At 38.8% G+C, this 19,490-nt stretch overlaps 1 protein-coding gene across 2 annotated transcripts; it reads right to left on the bottom strand.

Moving 5' to 3' along the window:
• Positions 1-2,264: 2,264 nt before the first annotated feature.
• LACTB2 (lactamase beta 2) lies at positions 2,265-17,639 on the bottom strand. 2 transcript variants are annotated; one of them, XM_074897679.1, is made up of 7 exons: positions 17,430-17,639; positions 16,692-16,855; positions 15,221-15,344; positions 11,018-11,196; positions 6,627-6,775; positions 4,966-5,043; positions 2,265-3,402 (listed from the first exon to the last, which is right to left on the bottom strand). In XM_074897679.1, the coding sequence occupies exons 1-7, from the start codon at positions 17,549-17,551 to the stop codon at positions 3,328-3,330; spliced, it is 891 nt and encodes a 296-aa protein (XP_074753780.1). In that variant the 5' UTR covers positions 17,552-17,639; the 3' UTR covers positions 2,265-3,327. The 2 variants fall into 2 exon arrangements, with proteins under 2 accessions (XP_074753780.1, XP_074753781.1); XM_074897680.1 differs by having other exon boundaries at positions 4,962-5,043; positions 17,430-17,637.
• Between the last annotated feature and the right edge of the window lie 1,851 nt (positions 17,640-19,490).

The following is a 19,490-nucleotide window of genomic DNA, read 5'->3' as shown; positions in this document are numbered from 1 at the left end:
CCCTGGCCACACCAATATTTTCAAACTCTAAAGTAAGCGGAACATCATTTCAACAGCAACAACGTGAAAGTGTTATCTCCAACTGTATACTGTGTGGTCATGGGTGTAACATACTGAACCCATGAAGTACATTGGGCTGGGATGAAAATAAGAATCCTTTTTGCAATGTAGTCTTGCATCTATTTCCCACCTCAGCCTTAAAAGAAATCAGGTCATCTCATCTCCACAGACGTAACAAACAGGACTTAACTGGGACAAGACATCCTTGTCTCATGCTATAATCAGCAAGTGCCTCAAGCATCTGGTTAGAAGTCCTCTTATGCAGGCACTGAGCTCCTCAGTTTCAACTTGGTTTTGTTTGTTCTGATGATACAGTGCAAACAGCTGTACTGAAATGGAAAGCAAGGCAACCTGTTGCCTCATCTCAACAGTTTTCATGCCTTCCTTTTACTGGAGTTCCCTCTTCTGCCACACAATGTTTCTTATGGCTCTTCAGGCAAAGTGGGATGATCTACAACACCTGAGCCTGTCAGCCCTGTCTGCTTCTTGCCAATGGGTTACTGGTCTGTTTGCCAGGCTTCTTCCCAGATGGCCATACTTTGAAATACTAGGCTTCAAAATGATCGTATTATTTAGGAAGGAAGTTCCTGAGAGTCTGAAATGGGGGAAGCACCTGGCACCTTCTCAGAGAAGCCACCCCTGTGCCCCTGCTGCTACCAAAACCTTGCCACGCAAACCCAATACACTGTTTCAGTTGGCAAGACTGTGGAGGATTTGGTAGGACGTGCTGTACCTGCAGTAACAGAACAATGCCCTTCCTATTTGGGAACCTTTCCTGAATTCCCTCGTCATCATGCTTAAAGATATAACCAAAAATGACATTTTAAACAAGGTGTACATAAGCAAGTTGGCAAGAAACAGAACTGAAAATCCCCCAAAGGTCCGAACTACCAACAAACTTCTTTCCTAGGTCTTAAAACTAATAAATGATGATGCACAGGATCTTCAAATTAGCTGGCAGGAAGACTGGAAATACAGTTTGTCCCCAGCTGTTTAGAAAGTTCACACATCAAATGACATTTGCCCTTCTGGCTTGATAAGATAGAAATTGCCCCTTCTCCTGTTTTTATTATTGACTTTCAAAGCATTCTGCACAGATGAATGTATTCCTTACAAGGGATGTTAATAGGAAAATGCCCATTTTTTATACATACATGGCATATAGCTTACATTTACCACTATTTTTAAATAAACACTCTGACTTATAATGAATGACATTATAATTAACTCACAATTAACTTCTTCTGGTTAAACTGCAATTTCCCTAATTTTTTGTGAATGTCAGGTGTTTGCTGCAGCACAGCACCGAACATGCAATTCTCCCATTTGTACCCTGTCGCTTTCTTTGCTGCTCGCAAGTTCCAATGATACTTTTAAATTAATCCTAAAGCCATTTCTTTGTATTTAAAAATGAAGTACAGTAAAACAGAAGAAAATGATTCAGCGACATTTTGCCTGCCGGTAGACTTCTTCTTAAGCTCAGAAAGGTAATGAGACATCACCTCTTCATACCAGTTTAACTCCTGGCTTAGTTCTCAGACCTCACGACAGAAAACTGTGCCATTTCACTGATCCTTCTGTTTTCCTGAAGGAAAATGACATCATTCAGAGCATGTGAATTAAGTTTTTAAGAAAGAAAACAGTGATAATTACCTTTTCATTCCTAACAATGGAAAAACTATAAATTCATGAAAGAGTTACAGGAAAACAATTATTAATGATAAGAAGTCCATGTGAAACCTTCTGTGTAATTATGAAGAGAGAAACAATCCAAAAGAAATTAAAAAAATAAGGTTTGTGGGAGGAGGAAAACAAAAAGTGGCTGAAATGGAAAAATACAAATAAACAAAACAAAAAAGGAAGAAAAGCTAGGAGACCTGAAAAAGACCCTAAAATGACACTGCAAAGAAAGTTAAAAGTAAGCAAGAGTCATTATGTGGCCAAAAATCTGATCAATGGTTTGCAGAATGCATTATTTTATAGAGCAGAAGTTACTATTACCCCTCTTCAGGGGGCTGGTTACTACTTCAGAGTATTTCTGTTTTGGATTGCTATTCCTGGGAGTATTTTTGTATTGGATTTGGCTCAGCTGATTAGAACAAATGTCAATAGCTTCATAAAATAATGATAATTATTAAGACATGCCTTAAATACCCAAACATACAGATGTCTCACAAATGAAGGTACAGTATTGAACAGTGAAAGATTTTCAAGGACATATATTTCTCTTTGGTAATTTCAAACATCTCATACCTGATTTTTTTTTCAGGTTGAGCCAGAATTAAAAGAAGTGTATATATCATAAAACCTTCACACACTTTGAATACACAAAGTAATGCAAACATTCGTATGCTATTCTGAAAGCTTAAGCTCCGCAGAGAACAGAACTTACAGTTTAATCTTCCAATATTGTATTTTAATACACTATACAGTATCTTACAACCAAGTAAAACCTTTAATTAAAATATTTGTAGTTTAAATGGATTTAACAGTAAAACTTGAAGCTTGTTAGTTATAAACAACTTCATATGGTAATACATATCCCAATTTATACAGCTTTTTAATCACATTTTTGCAGAATCTTACAAGGTAAAGAATTCAAGAGTCTGCTCCAACTCTGCACATTTTTTGACATGAATTAGGTAAAATGAATGTATACTTTGAATTCCATAGAAATAGTGTTTCCGCCAGGAAACAGAGAAGTCTGGAATTACTTTTGGTGTTCGTTAAAACCTACTGCAGTGAGCAACCAGCAAAGATATGCACAGGCAGCTAAATTAGAAAAGGAATATAAACCCCAGTATTTACATCTGTTAACAAAAATAACTTGGTTTTTAGAATGTACAGATAACTTGTTAGAAAATTACTTTTTGAAAATCACAAGCAAATGAAACATTTTTTCTATTCTTTTACTAGAGATTTTTTACATATCTGCTTTACTAAGTTTATAATATTGCTTTATAATATGGTAATATTAAGTTTATAAGACCCTGCTATTTGTTTTCTGCCACCAGTGATAAAGCTGGATATTTTATAGCAGAGGTAACATTCAGTTCTTCACACTCATTCCATTTTATTAGCTCAGTATGTATCAGGTAATTTTGAAAATTTCTGTAAAGAAGAATATGAAAAGCATTATTTAACTGACTGTAACACTGCTTTGAAATGGTGTTACCACTGTTTAAAAAAAAGGAAGGAAGAATTAGTATTTATTTTACGTATCATCTGAGCTCATCATTCTATTTTTTCATGCAGCAACTATGCAGATTAAAAATATTCTTGAGCAATCTTGCGTAACTTATAAATTGTTTCTCCATCTGAAGTTGGGAGACGTGTCATGTACTGTTAAGAAAAAAAGACCAAATTAGTCACAAACTAACACTTAGATGCTATATATAAACATTACAGAGGATCTCAAACTTAACCTGTACATGCATATGTATGTCTATACATGGCATTTTTTATTAAAACCACTGGAATACTTTCCTTCAGGCCAGTGTTGCATTTTAATGGAAGATGATAACCATTAACTGTTTCACAGTGTAACCTAGCAATATAAAGAATAATAAAAAAGTGTTTAATAATCTCACAGTTATTGAAAGTTCAGAATATTAAAAATTCTAGATATTAAGAAATTTGAGCTAGCAGAACAACTGTTGCATTTTCCAAAATTAATGAACTTCAGAGAAAAAAAATATTTGTGCTACAAAATTAAGAACAGTCAAATTATTTTTCTCTCTTCATCAGCAGTTTTAAAAATGTGAAACAATGACCAAGATACTTATATCCAAACATGGGAGAAAGCTTACATACCCATATTGTACCATGCTCCTGTACACAAGACATTATTTTTCTGAGTGAGAAAAGCAAATCTGTAAAGGCAGTATCACTCCTAATTCAAGTTATAAAAGTTATGTACCAACATAAACTGCAATTTCTAGTATGAAGTGGTGAATTAATGACTGCAGCAGACAGCATATGGCCATAATTTGCATTGAGTAACTCTCTTGTAAGGTTGTAATATGCCCGTCACATTCATTACAGATACTGACAACATGGTTCTTTGGAAAAATATTTTGTGAAAATTAAGCAGACATTGTTATGACTGCAGCTTGAGTCTTCCATAATGGGAACAATATTTGAAATACTGCAACTTGGACTATGTGGAAAGGACATCATATCAAAACCAAATGAACAACTACTATTGGTACACAAGCATTTGTATGCTACGTTCTCAGAACCAAAAGAATAAATTTTCCTTTCCAGTGAACTTAATTTGAACTGAATAACTGACAAAGGTCACATGATGTTAAGGGTTTATCACATATCTGGGTCTAAGCTTGTATTTAGAAATTTAGCAACTGTTGTCACACAACAGAGACCAGCACTGAAAAACTGCAAGTGTTCTGATGAGATTGCTTCCCTCCCTCTCCAGGAGCTCAAATTGAAGATTAAAAAACAAAAAATAAAAAAACTTTTAAGCGCATATCTTGTGCTTCATGGAGAGCAGGAACACACAGCTGAATCAAGACCCTCCAACTGGAGTAGAAGAGTCACAATAATGCATGTTTAGGTAAGAATTTCAGAAAATACACAAACGTATAAACACTAGCATTAGGAATGTATTCCATGGTATGTTTTAAATGAAAATGTAAAGGTATATGCATTGCAGTAATCGGTGCTCTAAGTATGTCACAAATGCTTTATAAAATATTTTCTGAAAGTTTGGAAATACTGTATAGCCAGAGGCCTTTTATATATAATTCTACTTCAGTTGTCTGAAGGACAGCTACTACAACTAATTTCAGGTTTTTTTCCCCCTGGGAAATAATCCACTAAAATATAATGAGAAACAGTATATAGAAAATCAAAATGAAAATGACCCTCTACCCACAACTTACACACTTTTCCTTCTTTTTCCAACTTCTTCAAGTGGACTAGGAGGTTATTTTCTGCTGCTGGAAGTAAATTTTCAGGGATCTCCTAATGGGAACACAAATACGCATTTTGTATTTGTTTAAGTATCTCCCAATTATTTTTTTCAATATATGTAACTCATGGTTCAACATACATAGATCTTCCTCTTCTGAACTGCTATGTTGAACATTCAGTTAGTTATATAATGACAACAAACTAAAATGAGCAAATCAATTTTACACCAGTTAAACTAGTAGCCCAAAAACACACTTCAGTTTACTTTGCTTGTTTTTTTGCATTATCCATTTGTGTTATGCAAACTTTGGCCAACACTAAGACTGTGCTCTTCTGAGCTTGGTCTGCACTGGGTCAGCATTTTTAAAGACAAATTTGGAGATGTATTTCTCCACCGATACCTATCACTTCTGTTCCATGACAATGTTTGCATAGGTTTAAATATCCTTTAACAATTAGCATCTATAAATGAGTGAACAATTTAAAAATACAACAGCTTCAGGAGGACAAAACATCTCTTAAAGTTTTCTAATGCCCACTAGGTAAAAGCCAATTACATTTCTCAAAATCCTCCTCTCCAGCTCTGTCATTCTAAAAGAAAAGCCGCCTTTTTGAAAATTAAACAGTTGTTCTCCAAGTAACACGAGTTTGGCAGGAAAATTCACTAGAAAACTAGCTCAACAAATTGTGAATCTTTAAAAAGCTCGAAAAGCTTACACTGTCATTTTTAATATGAAAGCTTTAGCAGTACTGAGAAAATTCTCATCCTATAGTGACAGGACAAGTGGTTTGTGATTTAGAAGAACATGTGCATGGCTGTATACTTTAAAAGCTGTTGCTGTTCAGGCAGGAAAACTGCAGGAGCTAAACAGCCACAGGTAACAGGTACATCAGCACTGCAAAATGTTCAACGTCAATTCTTTTGCAAACTGGGGATCAGCAGAACCACGAAAAATGAGTTATGAAGCTGTTACAGACTTACTCACAAGCCACTGCCATAGGCAACTTAGACATCTTCCTCTGAAGCAAATGCTATAACTTTTATCTTTACTTGATAGGAGGGGTAACCCCCATATCACATGTACAAATTACCTAGGTTACATGAAGAATGATGAAGTAGCAAATAAGTACTCTTATGTCTGCCTAACGACACAACGCAAGCTACCCAACCTCTGAGCACAATATCTATCTCTGTGGAACTGCGGTCCTCCTGCACCCTCCTGCAGACGGATAAACCAAGAACTAGAAGTTCTAAACAATCTTTCAGGAGACTCCAAACACACTTTGACAAATCAACAATTAACAGTCATCTCATACTTTTCACTTAGAACCAAGCACTACAACTTTATTTTCGCTTGGTCCCATGAAACTGTGCTTGGGACCATCTAGATAGTGAAATAAGAAGGTTGTAAGAATCATCCAGGCCCTACTCCAATGAAGTGCTTAAACAATACAATTTAAATGCACAGTCATATATGAAATCTGAACAAGCAGAATTTATTTTTTCTCTTTTAAAAAGCCACCACGGTCTTCACTCAAACAAACTGTTACATACAATTTTATGAACATAACCTCAATTTTCTTTAGTTTGATCTAAAGATAGAAAGATCTAAAAACTTTTAATCAACCATTACCTTGTATACTATCTTTACAAGCTCCGAGGATGTATACGATTTTCCAGCATTCTTCTGGAAAACATTTAGAATTTGCTGTTCACGTGCTGTTCGGTGAGAAATGTAGCTTTGGATTCTAGCATTTGCATCACATACTACTGGGCCATGACCTAAATCAAAACACAGGTACCAGAGCACTGTTACTTAAATTTGGAATTAAGCATGCTATTGAATAATTGATTCATTATTATGTAAACTCTGGTAGACTTAAAAGTCATAAGAAGGGTGCAGCACCTGTACATACCACCCTGTCAGAGTATCCTTGAAGTTAAACTGTTAAGACGCTCTTCACAGGTTTTTTGCTTTGGTGGTTTGGGGTTTTTTTGCATATAAATAGGCTAAAATTAAGTCTGAATTTCTGCACCACAGTCTGAAATTGAAAAGCATTACAATGCAAAGGAAGCATTAGGATCTGAAAAGCGTGAATGGGGAGAAGGAATACTTCAGATGAGATAAGGAAAGCAAGGGAAGGCTACTTCAGGCTATTAAAAAAAAAAATGGAAAGGAGTTCACTGCTGAACAGATTTTAAGGATGAGATTCAGATTATTATATTACCTCTCTCTGCCTGTCTCACTCTCCCCAAAAGATACTGATGATTTCAACTGATTCTGGTCTTTGAACAGTATTGGCTGAGGTGAAGGACTCATGTACTACTGTCCTGTTGTGGGGCTATCTAGCAAACACAGGGCGACAGAAGTAACATCTTTAATTGCGACAGATAAATTTTCCAGGACAGATCTTCCAAAGTGACTCACACACGGTACGTTATACCCTTGAGAACATACTTTCACAAGTATGATAAAAAAAAAAATCAATAGAAGACAAATCAGTGAGCCAACAGGAATGTGTCAGAGCAGAAATAAGCAATGCACATGGAAGGCTGTATGTGGACCTTTTTATGTCTGGCATAAACAAACACGTGTTTTTTTCCTGGACTTACTATGGCAGATCAGAAATGTTCAACTTACTGAAAGGTCTTTGAATCAAATTAGAAAAAACCTTAATTAGTAAAGCACTAACCTTTGTGGAAAAATCAAATACTGCCTCATGATACACTAAAATGACAGATGAAATGAAAATGTTTTTCAGACATGAGTTACATGCACAAAAGTTAAACAATGTTTTACCTATAAAGAAATTTACTTACATCACGCTTTTTATAGCAAGGTTTCCTATTTCTTTGCCTGTATACCTCACCTGAAGTAGCAGCAGAAACTTCTAGTTCTGCCAGTCTAAACTCAAAGTAATTTATAAAATGAGAGAACAGAAACTATTGTGAAAAACACAGTTTTCTTTTAGAAGTCATTTGGCATCATCCAAATCAGGCAGTTTATTTTAGGTTCTCTGATTATTTAAAAAGAAATCATCATATTTTTTAGTTGTACTTTTGGGTTAACTGACTAAATGGATTTTTAGTTTTAAGGCTTTTAAAACCAGAGCTTATTCTGCCTGAGGACAGGCAGCTTATAGAAAAAGAACAACTATTTTTTCATGTTTTGAATATCTGTGAAGTAAGTGTCAAAGGAAACCTATTCTTCAGCAAGTCAAAATATTTATGTGTATCTCAACTTACACACTCACTTCAGCAGATTTGAAATTACTAAATACACATTGAAGCTTACCTTGTATAGAGTGTAAAGGTAGTATAATAATAATAAAAGATATGTAACATGTAAATATAAAATTATTCTGTCACGGGCACATATATTTAATGATTTCAAACATCTTTAATCTGAAGCTATTATTCCTTACAAAATAAATTACAAACATAACAGTATCTCTAGTAAATATATTGCCATTTAGAAAAAAAATGTTTAAATTTAGAAAAAAAATTAAGATATATAGAGCAGAGACTATAATGGTAACTGTCCATTCTTTTGCATTTTATAATGACAGGTCACATTAAAATCTTCAAAATTAAGGCCTGCGCATGGAATCACAAGGCAGTCTTAAAACCAGTCTCTGCTCTTCCAACTGATTTAACTGACTTAGACTACAAGACCAATGTCAGTACCTGGAATGGAACACAAACTTTGCAAAGTTAAAGGCATTTCATATCCATTACATCATCTGATCCACAGCCATTACGTATGCATATGCATACATTAAAATTATGTCAGAAAGCTTGGAACTAAATCCACATGTGGATCTTTACCACCCATAATTTTTCAGGGACAGCAACACAATTAACTTCACCAATAAATAAATTAGTATCTGCATAAATGTAAAATGTTTCTGAGTTTGTAAAATAGATCTCTCAAAATATGACTGCCTTTTCAATAGTTCAGACTTTATATCAGACAGCTTCATATTATTTCACCCCTCTGTATAGCCCAGATGATCAGAAACAGTAAGTTTTTATTCTCATAACACCCTGTGAAGTAATATAGATTTCTCTTACAGTAAATTAAAGCACTAAGGATAAAAATAATTGGCTTATGAAATCTTGCACAGATTCCTAACTGCAGTACCATTTTTTCTGTATTATCAAGGAACATCGTTTATTATTACAGGATGGGGAGCCCTCTGCTGACTAAAATGCCCTTTTCTGGACCCAAGGATTCTCATCAACTATCGGCTGTAAATAGACTGTCATGAGTATTCTGCCTGAAGTCATCTTCACATTAAATTAAAAAAGAAACATGGAAGGGGAAGGATTGGGCAAAATTCAGCTACTCACACCTAGCCAGCAGTCAGCTTGTTACAAAAATTCATGCTCCTCTACATCTAATCTGAGGCTGCAATTTAAGTGCTAAAGCATGGATGGAGAACAAGACAAACAGTTCAAGAATTATGAAGACCTACAACTGCAATAAAGTCAAAGTACTGAGCTCATACAAAATGTACTGCTAAAGCAAACTACCTTCTGCTATAGTTACCATTTTACTGTATAGACCAATAATATAAACAATTGTTCCGACTGGGCAATAGTTATCTTTTACACAATTGCACACACATTTTGTGATGCATGGATTAGCTCCAAACCATCTCGGTACTTAGCTACTCATCACTGAAAATGTATAATATCCAACTGGCTTCCTAATGGCAAGTACAGCATGAACATACTTACAACAGTGTAGGAAATAGTTACAGATAAATGGCACAAATATTCAACCTTCCTGAATGTGTAATCTAGATAAATTAGGGAGAGAGTGAAATATAACAGATAAAACTGATAAACCCAATAGAATTTGGCATATATGGGGTTTTGGAAGGCAGAAACTCAATTAGAGCAACAGACTTAGTTTTGTAGGTATTTAAGAAATAAAATAGAACATTTAATTAATCAAGAGACTGAGATTCTGAAGGCTATTCTTAGTTTTACCAGTAGTTAAGTCAATAACTATGAGCAAGTCACTATTTCTGTCTGTCAGCCTCCACATCCCTGGAATATCTATAGTGGTATTTTTCTTAAATAGCATTTTTATGATTAGATCTTAAAGCATTTAAAGAACACCTACTTCAAAAGAAGCATATCTTAAGAATGAACACAAAAGAGATTTTGTTATGTAGGCTAAACATAGGTGGTTATGGAGGAAGACAACTGAAAATGTAGACACAGTCACTCAGAATGACAAGCTGAAGAAGATGAAACAGAATAAATCAGAAAAAATCCTGAGATGTAGCTGTGAAAAATCAAATGAGGAGCTTAAACCTTAGCTACATAATGAATTCTTAAAACCCAGTCTTGACAAACAGACAAGCGCTTTATATGAAAAGTAAATGCATTCCCAAGGTTTGGGGGAGATAGAGGAAAAAAAATAAAGCAAAGTCATAGACTGAATGAATCAGCAACTTATTTTTAGAACATGACCTTTGACCTCTTGGTTCTTGTTCAAATTTAAGCTAAGTCATTAACTAAGACAACCATCTGACAGTTCTGCAGCTTTTCACGATTGATCTGTGCTGCAAAGGACAGACACCCCTCAAAAAACCCTACTAGGTTACTCACATTGGCAGTGTATGTGGGGATGCAAAGGAACAAAAGAATGACTCTTATTTTTGTTTCCAAGGTAACATTAAGGCTTGTGGATAAAGTAATATAAGAAAACCAAAGTTGCTGCATAATTCCAACGCTGAAAGATTCTGGCCTCTGTATGCTCTGGGCTCAGAAGCACAAGATTCACCCTCAAATGGAGAAATGTCAGGAAGGGAAGTTATCTACCATTGAAAAATTATCAAGTCTTGCCATAAAGTCTTCTTATCTTAGCACTGGACATATATTACGTAATGAACTTGAATTTTTAAGATTAATAATGGTGTTTGATTTTAATAAAAGTTCTCAAATTCTTAGAGGAGATATTTAAAAATTGTATAGTAAAACAGAGCAGTTCAAAATAGAACCACTTACCTGGATATATTAAATTTAGTTTCATTTGTAACAACCTCCTCAAAGTTTTCATGTAATCATACAGGTCTTCAATTACAGTTGTTCCTTCCCCTAAAATGCAGTCACCGGAAAACAGAGCATTTTCTTCTTCTAGATGTAAAGCCATATGATCATCAGTGTGTCCAGGCGTATATAACACTCTGTTTAAAGAGCAACAAAAAAGTGTGTTTTCCATACTGCATACATGCTTCATTTTCAGAAGCTAGAAACACATGATAGAAATCATACACTTACAATGTAGCCCACAATAAGAACCAGAAAGAAATAAGACCAAAAAAGGCTGAAATGTTGATGCAAACAGGGTATCACTTGGTCTAATCCCAGTCCATTTTCTTATACTATTGTAGAGAACACTGATCACCATCTCTAACATGCTTTTACTTACATGATGTATCATAATAAAAGGGCATTAAGGGAGCTGGCTAGTCATGTAGAATTTGTGTTACACAAGGCTTTACTCTGAAGCTTTAAAACAGAAAAATTGACAGATTATCTCCAGATGGAAACGTGAAGTTTTTGACATACACCTTGCACTTAGCAAAAGAGGGCAAGTATGATGTTGCCAATTCTTTTAGAAATTAAGTATAAACTTTGAGACTAAACCCTGATAAATTTCTGTCTCCTGAAATTTATTTTTCCTTGAAAGCCCCATGACACAGTGCAGCTGAGCTGTCAAATACAAGGAATCACCGTCTTTTAGCTGTTCTACCTGCAGGTTGTTAAACATCTGAATGGTAAGGACTTAGGACTCCACAGCTTGAAGGAGTACTGCATTCCAACGCAGCAATTGGTATGTACATAGTAACCTGAGTTGCTAAGGAGCTGCACCGCAGTGTCCTTTCACTATGATTTTTGAAAGGCAGAAGGCCTCATGCTGAGGCTGATTCAATGTGAAAGTAACACAACTCAGACCAGCATCCCTGCTGAAATTCAGCAGCATCTTCTTGTTAAAGGCAGATGCGTGAAAGCAGCGAACAGGAACCGACAGAGCTGGTGCCAAGCGTGGTGCACAGGCCAAGGTAAGCAGCACACAGCCACATCTATGCAGGGCTGGGAGACCACAAGCACAGCACCATCTCCTGCAGTGACTTCCAGCTCTTACTGGAATTCAGCAGAAAGCAAGTGAGCCATTGTCCTGTGGAGGCAAATCAAGCTGATGGGTTCCATCTTGCCCTCATATGAAGTAGTATCCTCCAGTTCTTGACGAAACATTACCAGGAAGCTTAACCACTAAGTGGAAAAACAAAGGAAAAAGAACCCAACGCTGCCTGGCACAGCTTGAAAATCTGAAGATCGCTAACTAAAATTTAACATGCAGATACTGCTATTTTGGCACCAGCGGTGGATGTAAGAGTATCCTTAAAGTGTTTACTGAATTAGCCAGGTGAGAATACCTGCTTTTAGCATAAAGTTTGGCTGCATTACCCCAAACTTCAAATGTGCCACCCCTGTCTGACTTGGATTCAAATTTAGCAAGTTGTTTTCCATGTCTAAATTGATTTTGTCCAAACATGGGCCACACAGAGTAGTGATAGATCTTCAATAGTCAACATAATACTCTCCATGTTTGGTTTCTTTTTTTTTTTCTTCACAATAACAAAATAAAATGCTTTTGGTCAAATATATCTGTTATTTTTACATTTTTTCTTCCTATCCTAACCAGCTGGCATATTCTGCAAGTGGGATATAATTCACATCTAAATTGAGGAAAACGAGCAAAATTTGTCCTTCGAAGAGTAATGCATTTATGCATTAATGCATTAATGTTAATGAAAGAACTCTGGAAAAGAACAGTCACATCTTTTCTTTGTGTCTGTGTTTGTGTGAGGCAGAGTGGCTTTCTGTTTCAGACTCATTCAAGCTAACAAGACAGGCAATATACTCTCTCAGAAGAAGCCCTTCCAAATTGGCACCCTACAAAGAACCTGACAGGTTAAAATGTTAAAACTTTAAACCCTTAAGTATTAAAGGTTTTAGTGTCTGAGAAATATTTTTAAAGTAAAAAGAAATGCACACTAAATAATCCATCCAGACTACCATAAACTTCCCCAATATATCATTTTTAGTAAGTGTGCTGGTTTTGGCTGGGAGAGAGTTAATTTTCTTCACAGTAGCTACTACAAGCCTGTGTTTTGGACTTGTGCTGAAAACAGTGTTGGTAATACAGGAATGTTTTCATTACTGCTGAGCAGTCAAGGCCTTTTCTGCTTCTCACCCCACCCCACCAGCAACAAGGCTGGGGGTGCACAAGAAGCGGGGAGGGGACGCAGTCAGGACAGCTGACCCCAACTGACCAAAGGGATATCTTACCACGTGATGTCATGCTCAGCATATAAATCTGGGAGAAGAAGGAGGAAGGGGGAGATGTTTGGAATTATGGTGGTTTTTTTCCCCAAGTAACCGTTAAATGGAGCCCTGCTTTCCTGGAGGTGGTTAAACATCTACCTGCCCATGGGAATGAATTCCTTGTTTTGCTTTGCTTGCATGTATGGCTTTTGCTTTACCTATTAAAATGTCTTTGTCTCGACCCATGAGTTTTCTCACTTTTACCCTTCCAGTTCTCTCCCCCATCCCACCAGGGGGTAGTGAGCAAACAGCCATGTGGGACTTAGCTGCTAGCTGGGGTTAAACCACGACAGTCTTTTTTGGCAACCAGCACAGATACCCCTTGAAGCATCAGTGGCTGTGCACGAGGTCACACTGAAGCACTTCAAGGCATGTGGCCATGGATAAGCCCACAAGAGAGCAGGCACATCCCTGCAGCCATGGGTAAGGCCAGGCTGGAGCAGCTATTTCTCTGAAGACATTGTGGCCCATGGAGAAGGCCATGCTGGAACAGGTGCACCTCAAAGCCACTGTGGCTGTGTGTTAAGTCTACGCTGCAGCAGGTCTAGCCCTGAAGAGACTGGCGCACTGATAAGGCCCCACTTCGAGCAGGCACACCCCGAAGGGACTGCATCTGGGGGTAAATCCATGCCAGAGCAGGGCAAGGGGAGGAGTTCATTGCAATGTTAAACCCTATAACCTGGCCCAAAGCGACCAGGGTGGAGATTGTAATGTAAATACCTTTAAATTGTTGTAAGCCAGGATTTGAGTTGCATGTTTTGGGAATTACTACAGCAGGAACCACCCAAACCAGTGGAGGACAAGTCTTACAAGAAGCAGTGCCATGTGCAGCAGCAACCTGACCTGAGCTGGCTTTAGTGCCTGGTTACTCCATGCAACACTCTACCTCTCCTGTGCCGAGTGACCACCGTAACAGATGGAGCCCAAAGTCATAGACTAAATGAACACAGTGGACATTTTATAGACCTTTTATAGACATTTTACAGGGGTGGTCCACAGACTAAGGGAATGATACCTGTGCATTCTATCAAAGGATGGGAAAGGGGGTGCTGGTTAATGAGGTTGTATTGGAGAGTGTGGGACCCGAGCGTGATGTAAATGGTATGGACTAAGGGGTGCAGAATGTGCTGGTTTTGGCTGGGATAGAGTTAATTTTTTTCATAGTAGCTAGTATGAGGCTATGTTTTGGATTTGTGCTGAAAACAGCATTGCTAATACAGGCATGTTTTCATTACTGCTGAGCAGTGCTTACACAGAGCCAAAGCCTTTTATTCTCCTCACCCCACCAGCAATAAGGCTGGGGGTGCACAAGACATTGGGAGGGGACACAGTCGGGACAGCTGACCGGAACTGACCAAAGGGACATCCCACACCATACGATGAAATGCTCAGCATATAAAGCTGGGGGAAGAAGGAGGAAGGGGAGGATGTTTGGAATTATGATGTTTGTTTTTCCAAGTAGCCCAAAGCAAGTGAGTGGCTGTGTGGGGCTTTGTCGTGGTTTAACCTCAGCCAGAAACTAAGAGTGATGAGAAAGTATGTAAAGTCCTATTTGATTTTTCTCAGAGGAAATATTTTTTCAGGGGAATTGTTCTTAATTTCTCTGCTGAGGCCAAAAACCAAATGCTAATTCCTGATAATCTTCATTCATTAAAACAATTTCTTCATATGAACACATCCTGCTGGATCATGATAGGAAGTCTACATGCATAAGTGTTGAAAAGATTAGATGTATGGATTGCCAATCATTAGAAGTTAGGGTACATAAATGTGTCAAAATTCTGTAGAAAAAAGCAACTTGCAGAAATCAGTGTTTACCTGAGTGTGGCTCCCTCTGTCTGTATCACATCTCCTTCTTCAAGATAAAAATATTTATGTCCTCCTTCTATTATTTCTTCATGGTGAGGGACACGAGGAAGCTTACAGATGCGATATTCAGACTCTATTTAAGGAAAGCAAAGAAAATGATGTTTTGAGTTTGTCACTAATAAAGCTAATTCCACAGAAAGGCTACTTTTTGAACAAGTACTATTAATTACTACACAGTATGAATAAAAAGTATAAACTTTTAATAACTTTTTATATATAAAAAGTATAAACTAAAAATAAAAGTACACACTACACAGTATGAATAAAAAACTAGAAACAAGAAATTCTGTGCAGTAACTTTACATTTATGAAGCAACCTTATTTCTGAGCCACAAACACTGAATAGTGAAAACCACTGAAGCTGAATACTGTACTCTGTACCAGCAGCAATTTTGAAGACGAAAAAGCACAAGTGAAATTAATAAAGAAATGTCAATAATTACTATATTTTAAAAATGTTCCTTCTTGACTCATCAAGAGCCAAAAAAAGGTTTCTACATTAAGATTTCTGCACTCATGCTCTGCATTATGATTCACAGAAGCACCATTCAACATTTGACTAACAGTAGATGGAAGCTTTCTGACCTGCAACTTCCCTCAGTGGCTTATCGCTCTGAACTGCGCACGAACTAGAAATGCCTTGGCTGGGGCAGCTATGGATAGCAACCCAGAAAGGTATTTATATCCTTTGCTAGTCTTTACAACCATACTCATGAGCTGACAAGACGAAATCCTCACAAAGACACCAGTTTTCAGTCATGGCCAGGCTTCTTCGCACATAAGCATCTGGCAATTTTACAAAATCTGACAAAGCCTGTGATGAAGTCTGATGACGATAAGAACTGCAATATCCATGCTGCTTATTCTATTCCCAGATACTGAAGCAGAAATGTCTCTTACTGTTTATCAACACAAAATACACATTTTTAGATCAGAATGTACCTGCTGACTGCCCTACCCTCTTCCTTCTCATGATCTGATGCCTACAAATTTGCCAGCAATTACTAATGGTCTGCTGTAAGTTATGCACTATCTTTTTCAGAAACTGAGTTATTTAATTTTTACACAAGCAAAAGTAATAGTAAATCTGACATTACTGAAAATGTACAAAGGAACGAGTATCAAGTTTTTCTCACATCTCTTAATATCATGTAAGCTGCTGATGGCTATCTAGGTTCTCATTCACACATAAGAAAAATTCACTATGAAGCTATGCACAGGTATTGAAGAAAAACTGTAGTACTACAATATTCAGATTATTTACCGCTCTCATTCTACACATTGCAACAGTATCATGAAATTGCATGTAGTGTACATGGAGATTCCAGAAGAATCCAGATGATTTGCACAGCACTCTGTAAAAAGCTTTTTCTTGCCAAATATCTAACATTTGCAACAGTATCTGAAATCTCTGGCCTACCATTAGGGATATTTGTGCAGATATTAGGTATTCCACCAGTATGATCATGATGCCAGTGTGTCACTAAAATTTCTTGAATTGAGATGTTGAACTCTGTCAGCGCCTGCTTTAAACAGCCGATATATTCAGGAATAGCTGGTTCCCCAGTGTCAATAAGGACTCTTCTACGCATGGGAAAAAAAAAAAAACAACAAACAAACAAGCGAGAAAAAAAAAAACAACCCACCAGTGAGAGAATTGAGAGTGCTCACGTGACAGTTAAAGAATGTTAAAAAAAGAACCCAACATTGCATGGAACTGTGGTGATAATGGATGTCTCCATATTCCAGACGCTATCTCTTCCCTCCTTGATAATCTACCCCCGTGGTATAACAATTAACAAAGGAGAATAACAAATTGAGACCCCGTATTTCCAACTACCGGACAAGTCGCAGGAGCTGCCGTTTCGTACCGCCGGGGAGCTGCAAGGCCCGAGGCGACGAACCCACCCCCGTCCCTCACGGAATTCTTGGCCGAACAGTCGCCCGGCCGAGCCCCCACATCCCACCTCTCCAAGCCGCCTCCGGGCACCGGTCCCCAAAACTTAATGCCGTATTTTTCAAGTTTTTCCTCCTCTTTTTTTACCCTAATTAAGGGATTTCGGAACAGCCCGGTAACCGCCTCTCGAGCCGGAGGCAACGCACAGGCCCCAAACGCGACGGCCCAGCCCCTTGCCCCGGCCCCGAACAGGGTGCTTACCTGGGCCCGGTGCCCACCAGGTAGGTGTTGGTGCCCTGCAGAGTCATGGGCCCCGGGTTGCAGCCCAGTACTCGCACCACTCGCGACGAAAGCCGCTCGATGCGCGGCAGCAGCGACACCATCTCTGCAGCAGCACCCCGCAAATCTCCCCCACTCCAGCCGACCGGCCCCGCTCCCCTCACGCCACCGCCGAAAGGTGAAAGCGCAGACCACAAGCCCCCCCGCCCGCCTCCCGGCGCCAGACGCGCGGCCTTCCGCCCGGCCGTGGGGCGGGCGCCTGGGAGGCGCCTCGGCTGCCGCCCTCACTGAGGCGGATCCTCCAGGCCCCGGGCTACGGAGGAGAGCGGGCGGGTTTTCGCTTAAAACTCGGCCTCTAGGAACGAAAACCGATAATTCAGGGCGATGTTCCCCTTTGAGGGGTCGGTGCCTCGCTGCTGCGCAGTGAGAGGTAGGACCCGGCTCTGCTGTCTTCTTCCTAAAGGTGGGAGGAATTTGTTGTAGCAACAGCTGCATCTGCTGTGTGTTCTGAGAACGTGGCCACTTACAGCACGTACATATATATGCTTCTGTATGCCATATAAGCTATCAAGGATTCAGCATTTTTAAGAAAATTGTGGTCTTACGGGAGAGTATGGAGCAAAGGGCCACTACATGAAGGGACAGGAACATCTCCCCTGTGAGGAAATGCTGAGAGCTGGGACTGTTCATCCTGGAGAAGAGAAGGCTCTGGGAGATCTCATCAATGTGCATAAATGCCTGAAGAGAAGATACATAGAGGACGGAGCCAGGCTCCATCACAGGGCTGTTGCCACCGGTCCTCTCATGGGGCCTGGTGCCAGGACCAGAGGCATTGCGCACACACTGAAACACAGAACGTTCCCTCTGAACATCAGAAAACACTTTTTCACTGTGAGGGTGACTGAGCACTGGCACAGGTTGCCTAGGGAGGTTATGGAGTCTCCATCCTTGGAGATACTCAAAAGTCGTGTGGACGTAGTCCTGGGCAGCCTGCTCTAGATGTGCCTGCTTGAGCAGGGAGGGCAGACCAAATGACCTCCAGCAGTCCCTTCCCACCTCAGACATTCTGTGAAATTTTGTCACTTTCATCCAAGTAGATACTGTGTTTGCAAACAGCATTCGTTCTAGAGCCTGCAGGGAGCTGAAATTCACCTGTTTGGCTTTGCAGTGTCCCCTCTGAAACCCCTCATTTAATTGCCTTTCAACTGACACTGTTAGAGAAATTCAGGCAAACTTGTTCTCTCCCTAAAGTCCCTGTAAATGAAGAATAAAGGTAATTTAACCTGAAATTAAAGCAGGTAATATTACTGTGGGGAACTTTACCAGTATTAGAATTTCAAATATTATCTGATTGTTTTATACCTATATAAGTTCCAGTATATTACCTGTAACAAACAAATTTAAATTTCTAAGGTGATGATAGCAATACAAAGCACAAGAAAGTGTTGGTGGTAGCATAATTTTTGCTTAAATGATTTTTCATGATATGAAAATAAGAGTTCCAACCCTTATATGTGATCTGGGGCCATTTCTAGGATTTGCATGGGCAAACAGAACAGAATCCGTGGGCATGGACAAACAAAACAGACTACCGAAGGGGCAGAAATCCCCAAATATGATCTTGATTGGCAAACTTCCAAAAGACTTGCTGGATACAAACAACTCTGAATACAGCATGGAACAGAAAAACAAAACTTCATGGCTTCAACAGAGCTTTGTAACTTCATGAAACTTCAAAGTTCAGGTTTTTTGGTTTGCTTAAATGCTCCCATGGGCAAATAATACATGCAATACATGCTAGGAGATAAGCTTTTAAAGGCTTCAGCATGCTAATAAAGTTCTGCATCTTGCCATGCATGAACAAACTGGTGTACTCCACTCTAACACTAGTGTCTTTCATCCTTCCCCCATTGCCAGTTCTCAATCTGCCACAGATCCACTTGATGCGTTTGGCTTCCTGGGCAGCGCTAGGTGGAGGATGGTGTGAGGCAGGGAGGCAGCTCTGAGGTAGGCCCTGCTACCTGCCCAGCCATGCCACGCTTG

Source organism: Athene noctua, chromosome 2 (assembly GCF_965140245.1).
Source record: "Athene noctua chromosome 2, bAthNoc1.hap1.1, whole genome shotgun sequence".
Taxonomy (NCBI): Eukaryota; Metazoa; Chordata; class Aves; order Strigiformes; family Strigidae; genus Athene; species Athene noctua.
Note: the sequence above shows the minus strand (reverse complement) of the source record. Positions and strands in the feature narration are given on the sequence as shown.